The sequence below is a fragment of the Plasmodium vinckei genome, assembly GCF_900681995.1.
Source record: "Plasmodium vinckei vinckei genome assembly, chromosome: PVVCY_05".
Classification (NCBI taxonomy): domain Eukaryota; phylum Apicomplexa; class Aconoidasida; order Haemosporida; family Plasmodiidae; genus Plasmodium; species Plasmodium vinckei.
Window position 1 is genome coordinate 217,432 of NC_051297.1, and position 10,247 is coordinate 227,678.

A 10,247-nucleotide genomic window follows, 5' to 3' on the forward strand; every position below is an offset into this window, starting at 1 on the left:
CAAAGGACATACCTTTATATTAATAAAAAACTTGGCAACAAATTAAAAATATATATCGCTCTGGGTGCATAGAAATGCGAGCATTTTCAAAATGAATAAGTGATAGGTAAATGAATGGGGTAAATGAATAGGTGTTTTGTATCTCCTCAAATAGCTACTACTCATGAAGCTTTGCAAAAAATGGTCTTGCAATACGGGCTTGATCCAATTTTAGAATTTTCGCAAAAAGTATAAATCAATTTTATTGGATACAATTTTTAACATTAAAAGAGCAAATGAAAAGGAAGAGACATAAATGCCAGCAAATGATAGATTATTTAAATAAAAATAAATCGAATGAACTATATATATATAAAACAATGAATTAATTGGTGAAACAATATCCAATAAATATTTATATCTATGTAAGTATAATGCAACTTCATATATTTTATTATTTCCCAAATATAATTTTTTCAAAAAACTATACTGATTTAATAAGTTGACATAAAAATCCATCTTTTTGCTTTCCTTTATTTCTTTAAGTATTTCATCTTTATTAAAAAATTGTTCGTCTGTCCATTTTTTCAGAAAAGATAAATTGGTTTGAAAAATCAATCGGGTATAAATAAAAAATAGCTGAGTAAGGGCAGCCCAACCGAGCATTTTACCTGAACAATTAAGGAAAAAATGAAAAAAAATGAGAAAATAAAAAAAAAATGATAAAAATGCATGACCATGTTAAGGTGAAAAAAATGAAAAACAATAAAAACACCAAATATAAAGCTACAAAATTGGCACATTTTTTATTACTTTTTTTTGATCCAAGCAAATGGAAACTACCCCAATTAGCTTGCACGAGGAGATAAGGGAAAAGAGAAATGTAAGAGAAAAAGAGAACATGAACTAAATTGTTTACAAGATAAAATTTTTTTGAAAAGAAATCGTATGAATTAATAATAAATATAAGTCTAAGAATACAAAATTTGTAGAAAAAAAAGAATAGGGTAGATAATGTGTGTATTTTAACTAGCTTTTCTGTTTTGGTATTTTGAAATTCTCCAATAAATGCGTATCTTTTTTTAAAAAAGGCATATAAATAATTGGCTTTAAAACAAAATAAAGTAAAAAGTAAAAATAATATATTAACTGAATTATAGCTTATCATTTTAGACAAATGTGTTGGCTTGTTAAAAAAAGGAATTTTATTAACATACTCTTGTATATAACTATTATTATATTTATCTTTTAAATAATTAAAAGATACATTATAATAAGCTTTAAATTGATTGTAATAAATTACTGAATCACCTTTTAATTTATTCGATACTATTTTGTAATATTTTTTTGCATCATTATATTTATATATAAGTAATTCTTTTGTTTTTGCTTTAACTTTTTCGATATCTTCTTTATTTATATTTATGTTTAAATTATATTTATTGATAAAGTCTTTTAGTTTTTTTAGCTTACTTAAATCATATTTATTTGAATCATTGTCATCCATATATTTATTTCTTAGCATATCATTGCTCATATTATTTTCAAAGTTATGCATATTTATATGCATATACATTTTCTTCCTCATATGTTTATTGCCATCTTTATAATATGTTGGTAAATCAGAAATAATTTCAAATTTTCGATTGTTTATAACATTTAAACATATTACATTTTTAATTAATCCTACAATAATAAAATATGCCACCAATTTTATTTTCTTCATATTTTTTTTCTATATATTCAAAAAAAATTATTATTAACCTTGAATAAATGGAATAAAATTTTAAACAAGTCTTCAAAATATTTCCACCACGTTGTTAAACTAATTTCCCCGTTCTCCACACTTTGATATATAAAAAAAAAACATTAACGTGCATAAATAATTGTAGCTAGCTAATTTAATATCCTATCATACAAGCTTTGCTAACAAGAATAAATCATAAAATAATAGGATATCAATTCGATCTGAATTTTATATAGTTCAGTGGAACTTCTTTTCTTTATTTTGTCATAGCATTTCACAAACAATATTTCGCTTATTATGTTTTCTCAAAAGAAACAAATGTACATAGCTAAGCGAAATAGCGAAAAACTATTTCATCATAAAAAAAAAAAAAAATTAATAAATTTTATGAACATGTTAATAAAATTCTTCTTACGGTTTTGCATATACTTTTATATATTTATTCATATATTTGCCTATCATTAGTATCTTTCTTTTTTTTTTGTTATTTATTATATTGTTTTATAGAATGTGTTAGATTGCTTGGTTATTCTTGTCATCCTAATATATTTATATATAGTTTTATGTTAGCTAGCCAAATATATCGTGTGCATATATATTTTAGTAATTTATATAATTATATTTTAGTGTATGTTATATATCAAATAAAGGCAATCGGCTTCATTCTTATGTTTCGTCCTTTTTTAGTTATTCGTTGTAAGGCGGCATATTTTTAATAAATAGAGAGTCCAAATAGTAAAATAGCCAAAAATAATAAAATAAAATAAAATAAAATAATAAATGCCAAAATATTATAATATTAAAGAACTTTCTTAAATCAAGGAAATGTGTGAGACTTTGAATATATGTTTGTTATTTCATTTGTACAAAAGTTCTTTCCCTTTTCTGGTTATCCAATTAATGTAATATACATAACAATGTATAAATTAATTGGAAATTAAATATATTAACAAAATATATTTATAAAATTCAAACTAATAAACAATCTAACTATACTTAATATTATATGTAAATATAAAAGGCTTAAAAAATGAAAAAGTATTTGGCATGGGAAAAAGGGGAAAATTAAAATAAAAAAAAAAAAATAATAAGCAAATAAAAAATGTATGTATAAACTTAAATAAATAAGTAAATGGATAATTGGATATTACATAAATATACATATAAGAATGCTTAAAAAAACACAAAAAAATAATGAATTATATAATTAAAAGAAATAATTAAAAAAAAATAAATAATATTTAAAACTATGTATATATAACCTTATATGGTAATAGTTTTTTTTTTTACGGGAAATGTAATTATTATTTTACTGCCCATATAATATTCCCTAATAATATTCCGTATATTATTATTTATTTGTATGTTCTAAATATTTTTGTTATTTTTCTATAGTTTTAATATATTATATTTAATTTATTTTTTCATAATACAATTATAATTTTTTTATAATTGACAATTTATATAAATAAATTGTATATATTTATTATTTTTTTATTCATTTTGTTTATTTTATTTATGATAATTTTATTTATCATATTTTCCCATTGATCTTTCTTTGCTTATTTATATATAACCATATTTGTTATGTGCTTGTATTTCCTATATTTTTATTACACCACAAATTAATGTAACTTTTTATAATACAGGGCTTGTGCATATGTAAAATTAATATATGTGCACGTATGTATGTGTACATGTTAATATAAGCAAAGGTTGTATTTTTAGAAATTTTTGCCAACAATAATGTTCATATTCATTCTTTTTATATAAAATGCTGTGTCGATTTTTATGGATCCAAGTTTTTTTTTGGCTCTCAACTTATTTTGTGAAAAATGGGGACGCCTATCTTCCCGGAATGAGCCCTACAGTAAGTGAAAAACAAAGAAACCATCGAATGTTGAAAATAATGGAAATAAAAAAAAAATAAAATAAATAAAACTAGCAAAATAGCAGAATGAAATATATTTCATAATCGAATGTTGAATGCACGTTTGTTGCAAATTATAATACATTTTCGAGACATTCCCTAGTCTCCATACTTATACATACGTGTGTGTGCATAATATGAAGACTTATATACATGGGTTCTTTACTTCCCTGACTTGACAGGCATATAAAGAAGGGGACAATGTTGTTATTAATATAAAAAATTTATCTAGTAGGAGAGCAGTTACAAGTTTAAATTATTTTTCATATCCTTTATGTTCTTCAAATAATAACAAAAAAGGGGAAAGGACACCAAATATTTTTAAAATAATTTCAGGAGATATATTATATAACTCATTTATAGAAACAAAATTTAAAAAAAATAAAACATGTGCTAATTATTGTGAAGTACTAATAAATGATGATGTATATAATAAATATAAATATTTAATTCTATACAACTACAATATTATTTATAATACTGACAATATGGATATATTTCGAGAAGACACAAAGAGGAAAGGCCTATATTACTCTGGAGTTCCAATCGGATTCATAAAAGATGTACGAGCAATATGAAAAATGTGAAAAAAAAAAAAAAAAAAGTAAATAAAACAACCCCCATTTCATGCGGCACATAACCTTCTTGAACTTCCTTTACAGGGTCAATACCATCTCTACAATTATTACAAAATAAAAATTTTGTATAACAGTGCAAAACCAAACTCAGATTCTCACTATATAGTTGGGTTTGAAGTAAATCCTGTGAGGTAAGATGAAAACACGTTGAAAATTTTATAAAAATGTAAAGTGCAACTCTGAAATTTTCTACTTATTTACTTCCCTTTGTACAGCCATGACTTCACAGACAATGATACATGTACTAATAACGAGACAAGTTTTATAATGGAAAAAAATAAAAAAGTTATATTTAAATATGATATAATATATGAAAAAAGTGATAATTCCTATCAACATAGATCAGAACATTATTATAGAAATTTAAATGATCAAAGTATGATACATTGGTTTTCAATTATTAATAGCATAATTTTAATTGTCTTATTGTCTGGATTTATAAGTACAATTTTAATTAAGACATTACATAAAGATATAAATAAATATAACAGAATAAATACAAACATATTTGAAACAGATGATTTAGATGATAGAGGATGGAAATTAGTTCATGGTGATGTATTTAGAAAACCAAGAAATTCAACATTTTTTTCAGCATTTATTGGGGTTGGTATACAATTAATATTTATGATTATTGTTTGTGCTATTATATCTTTTATAGGAATATATAAATATAAACAAAGATATAGATATGTACAGATAATGTTTTTTATATGGATATTTATTAGTAGTATATCTGGTTATGCATCATCAAGATTATATAAATTATTCAGAAGTAAACATGTCAAACTTACTGTTCTAAGAACATCAATGATATATCCATTTATATTATTTCTTATATTTTTTCTTATCAATATTGTATTAAAATATGAAAATTCTAACACTGCAATATCTTTTAGTTCTTTAATATCTGTTTGTATATTATGGTTTGGTATATCAATCCCTTTAATATGCCTTGGCTCATATATTGGAAATAAAAAAAAACCAACTGAATTACCTGTCCGTGTTAATAATATCCCAAGACATATTCCAAAGCAGCCCCTTTTGAATTCCTTTTTTGTTTCCTCTATCCTCGTCGGACTCGTTCTATTTGCGTAAGTCCCAGAACTGAATAAATAAAAAAAAGACAAGCCAAACATGTTTCTACTTCTGCTTATTTCTACATATGCCCACTTCTCTTTCCCTTTTAGGACGATGTACACCGAGCTTTTCTTCCTCTTCACTTCCCTATGGAAAAGAAACATGTATTACTTAGTCGGTACGGAAGAGAAAGAAAATGAAAGACAAATTTGAAAATTTTGAAAAATTTGAAAAAAATAATAAGAAAATTTTGAGCAAAATAAAATGAAATTTTTGAGCAACATGACATTGTGCATACAATTTTTCCTTTTCAGGTTTCCTATTTTTAGTGATATTTTTGTTGGGACTATTAAGTGCCCAATTGTCGATAGCCATAACATACTATACACTATCATGGTAAGTCATCATAGGGACTGTTCATTTATTAAGCATGTACCTACGCATTTTTACATAATATATTTTTTTTTTTTCATTTTAGTGAGGATTACAATTGGTGGTGGAAATCCTTTTTTGCTCCAGGCTTTTCTGGAATATTTTTATTTTTATATTCGATTTATTATTTTTTTTCAAAATTAACTATATATACATTTTCAGAAACTTTTATTTATTTTGCATATTCATTTATTATGTCTTATACTTGTTTTATATATACTGGCACTGCAGGATTTATAGCCTCTTTTATTTTTCTAAAAAAAATTTATTCATCCATAAAAATTGATTAAAATGTTGTTCATATAATGTTTATGTTTACAAAAAAGTTACAATATTTTTTATATTTCATTTTTTACATTTCATTTTTTACATTTCATTTTTTACTTCTATTTATCAACAAGAGCCATTCATTCTATATGCATGGTATGCATATTGCTGCTAGTATATTTTGTTGTACATATTTTTTTTCTTCAATCCATTTGATATAAATTTTGTCAAGCTAAAGATTATATTTTTATAAATTACCTTGGCATATTCATAGAACACTTCTATGTATTTATGTTTATATGTCGTGACAAACTCTTTAATTTTTATTTTGCCTAATATTAATTAATTTCTTTAGTTTCAATTATTATTTTTACAAAGTTTTTAATTATTGTTTGCAAATATGCAATTGCAATGACAAATTATTAAACACTTAAAAATGAAAAATAAAAGTTACGTAAAAAATGTATAAACAAATTAATAAAAAGATATTTAAAAAATGGTAAATAAAATTATAATAACAAAAAAATGCAACACAAGAGTGCTAATTTGACACACAACTTTATAAGTCAGATTTTCAATTCTCACTATTCCGCTTGTTCTTCTTTTTTTTCATCTTTCTTCCTTTCTTTTCTGTCTTCTTAACCTCTTTCATATTTCTTCCCTTCTTTTCTGTCTTCTTAACTTTTTTTTGACCCTTAGCAAAATACTTAAATTTGGGTATTGGGGAAAACCTATAATTTTCTAAATACTCTGGAATTGGGGTTCCACTATTTTTAACAAACCTTACAATATCCTTCATATATTTAATATTATTTTTTGTAAAAAATGTGATTGCCTTACCTTCCTTTTTATTATCAGATCGACATACTCTACCGATTCTATGAATATAATTATATTTATCATAACATACATCATAATTTATAACTGTTTCAATTCCATTTATATCTATACCTCTACTTAAAACATCAGTACATACAAGGTACCAAATATTTCCAGATTTAAGTTTTTGAAATATTTTATTTCTTTCTTCTTTGGATTTATCAGAAGTTAATGTATCAACATAGGATGTATAATTTATATTATTTGTATTAATACTGCTCATTGATTTTATCAAATTTTTATAAATATATTTACATTTTTCTATACTATCTGTAAATATTAAAACTGGTATATGTATTTCTTTATTTTTTATTAAGTTATTTAATACTATAAATTTATCATCTTCATTATTTACATATATTAATTCTTGCTTTATATTATTATTTATTGTATTTATATTTTTACCAAAATAAACAATAGTATAATTTACACATAATGTATTTATAAATGATTTAACTTTTCCTGGTAATGTAGCGGTTGTAAATATTTTTTGAATTTTTATATTTTTTATTTTATTTAATAAATTATTAACATGTTCTAAAAATTTTATTTCAAAAAGTTTATCTACTTCATCAAAAACTATATAAAAACATTTTTGTAAACTTATTTTTTTTTCTTTTTCCAATAATTGTAAAAGTACTAAGGGGGTACAAATACATACATCAACATTTTTGTTAATTTCAATTTCTTTGTTTTGAAGATTAATTATGTTAAATTTTCTGAACGACTCAAATAAAATTATTGCATGTTCATAAATTTGAATAGCTAGCTCAACAGTTGGAACTATTACAAGACTTCGAAAATAAAACAAGTCAGTACCTTCATTATTGTTTACATTGTCATGACTAATTAGTTTGAGAAGAAGTGGAATTAAAAAGGCACATGTCTTACCACTCCCAGTTTGAGAAATACAAATTGTATTAAACCCATTTAAAATTGATGGTATACATATTTTTTGAATGCATGTTGGATATTCAAAACATAATGTATTTTTTATTGTATTCATAAGTTTTTTTATTTCTTCACTTTTTATTTTTTTATCTCCTATTTCTATATTTTCATTAACATTATTTATTTCATCTTTTATAAGATCCACCTTACTTTCTGAAATAATATTATCGTCACTTTTTTCTTTATTTATTTTCAAGCAAGAACTATTGTCATCCTTATCCACATTTTGAATTGCTTTATTATTATCATAATCTGTATTTTCAATATAATCAGCAATATCGTTGAAAAAACGAATAGGGGTTACAATTCTATTCAAATTAAAATACTCAATATTTATGTCATTTTCTTTCATATATGTTTTCACTAACTTTTCATTTTTTTTAAAATTTGAAAATTTTATAGATTCCCAATCTTTTATTATCCCTTTTTTTTTACTATTATTTATATCTGACACTGTAGGAGTATTTATATTTATTATATTTTTTAAGGGCTTTAAATTTTCTTCTTTTAAACCCATCAAATCATTATTTTTTAAATTTAATCCATATGTTAACTTCTTTACTACATCCATTTTGTTTTTTTCATACATATATAATGCTTAAGTTTGAAAAAAGGGATTTCCTATTTTTGTTAATTCATTCATTTGGTCGCAATGCTAAAGTACAAAAAAAAATAGTATAGCAAATTTGAAAAAGGTGAATTAATAAATAAAAAATTATGACTAATTAATAAAAATTATGACTAATTAATAAAAATTATAGCTATAAATAAAAATTATGGCTAGTAAATAAAAATATTTTTTGTTCTATTTTTTCCGCCCCCGACTATTTCTCTACATATGTATTCCGTTTATTGTTTTCAAAAAACGTTCTATTCAATAAATTTACATTAATTAAAGGGGGACTATTGTTCCCATATATATATATATATATATAAAATATACAATTATGTCAAATTTGATAATATTATAATGTTTAATTCAATAAAAAATATAACCACATCCAATGCAATCAAAAGCATACAGTCATTTATACATGTTATCGTATGTACATGTTAATATTTATTTAACTATTTTATTGCTACCTATTTGCACATTATTTCATTTATTTTATTTTGAATGTACATACGTTACCCAATAAATTTCAATTGAATCATTTCCTATAATAAACTATCATTCAATTATATATTTTCCGTTTTCTTATCAACGGCATAGTGGAAGTATTATATTTGAGCTATTCAATTTTATTTTTTTTTTATTGTAACAATTCCGCATATTTTATAACTAGCTAAAATATTAAGAAAAATACCTGAACTGTTAATAATATTTTTTTTGTTTTTTTTTTATATATAATTATTTTTTCACAAAAAATGGCTAACTATACAGAAAAATTTGCAGCGTGGTCAGTTATTTGCTTAACTGATCATACATTTTTGGACGAAAATGGTACTGAAGATGATATAAGGGAATTATGTAAAGAGTCAGTTAGGACATGCCCATTCGCAGCAGCAGTTTGTGTATATCCTAAATTTGTAAAATTTATTAATGAAAAAATAAAACAAGAAATAAATCCATTCAAGCCTAAAATCGCATGTGTAATAAATTTTCCACATGGAACGGATGATATGGAAAAAATTCTTAACGACACAAAAAAAGCTGTAGAAGATGGAGCTGATGAAATTGATTTAGTCATAAATTATAAAAAAATTATAGAAAATGTTGATGAAGGATTAAAAGAAGCTACTAAACTAACACAAAGTGTTAAAAATTTATTAAAAAATAAAGTATTAAAAGTTATTATTGAAGTTGGTGAACTTAAAACAGAAGATTTAATTGTAAAAACAACTTTAGCTGTCCTTGATGGGAATGCAGATTTTGTAAAAACATCAACAGGAAAAGTTCAAATTCATGCAACACCTTCTTCAGTTGAATATATTATAAAAGCAATAAAAGAACATATACAAAATAATCCTGAAAAAATGAATAAAATTGGATTAAAAGTATCTGGTGGTATATCCGATTTAAATACAGCTAGCCATTATATTTTATTAGCAAGAAGATTTTTAAGTGCTCTTGCATGTCATCCAGACAATTTTAGGATTGGGTCATCATCATTAGTAATCAAATTAAGAAAAGTTATTGCCCAATGTCCAACATAATTTATTTAAACAATATTATAACAAGGTATAAATGGATTTAAAAACAAAACCACTATTTGCAAACTTAGTAAATGCATTATAATGTAAGTTTATTTTCCGCATCCACACTTTTTTCTTAACACTTTGAAAGTTGCTCTATTTTTATGTATGTTTTTATTATTTTGCTAGCATATCTATTAGTGTTTTC

At 23.3% G+C, this 10,247-nt stretch overlaps 4 protein-coding genes across 4 annotated transcripts; 2 read left to right on the plus strand and 2 right to left on the minus strand.

Annotated features, from left to right (window-relative positions):
- Nucleotides 1-210: 210 nt before the first annotated feature.
- On the minus strand, nucleotides 211-1,705 carry PVVCY_0500600 (conserved Plasmodium protein, unknown function; the record flags this gene model as incomplete). Its single annotated transcript, XM_008627432.1, has 2 exons — nucleotides 211-650; nucleotides 793-1,705. 2 exons carry the CDS (start codon nucleotides 1,703-1,705, stop codon nucleotides 211-213), a joined length of 1,353 nt encoding a protein of 450 aa, XP_008625654.1.
- Nucleotides 1,706-3,500: 1,795 nt separating this feature from the next.
- Nucleotides 3,501-5,855, plus strand: PVVCY_0500610 (endomembrane protein 70, putative; the record flags this gene model as incomplete). Its single annotated transcript, XM_037635010.1, has 7 exons — nucleotides 3,501-3,596; nucleotides 3,839-4,219; nucleotides 4,319-4,425; nucleotides 4,510-5,368; nucleotides 5,485-5,552; nucleotides 5,689-5,770; nucleotides 5,853-5,855. 7 exons carry the CDS (start codon nucleotides 3,501-3,503, stop codon nucleotides 5,853-5,855), a joined length of 1,596 nt encoding a protein of 531 aa, XP_037490198.1.
- A 792-nt stretch (nucleotides 5,856-6,647) lies between these two features.
- Nucleotides 6,648-8,474, minus strand: PVVCY_0500620 (ATP-dependent RNA helicase ROK1, putative; the record flags this gene model as incomplete). Its single annotated transcript, XM_008627434.1, has 1 exon — nucleotides 6,648-8,474. The coding sequence occupies one exon, from the start codon at nucleotides 8,472-8,474 to the stop codon at nucleotides 6,648-6,650; it is 1,827 nt and encodes a 608-aa protein (XP_008625656.1).
- A 797-nt stretch (nucleotides 8,475-9,271) lies between these two features.
- PVVCY_0500630 (deoxyribose-phosphate aldolase, putative) lies at nucleotides 9,272-10,060 on the plus strand (the record flags this gene model as incomplete). The annotated part of the gene is made up of 1 exon (XM_008627435.1): nucleotides 9,272-10,060. The coding sequence occupies one exon, from the start codon at nucleotides 9,272-9,274 to the stop codon at nucleotides 10,058-10,060; it is 789 nt and encodes a 262-aa protein (XP_008625657.1).
- Nucleotides 10,061-10,247: the final 187 nt, after the last annotated feature.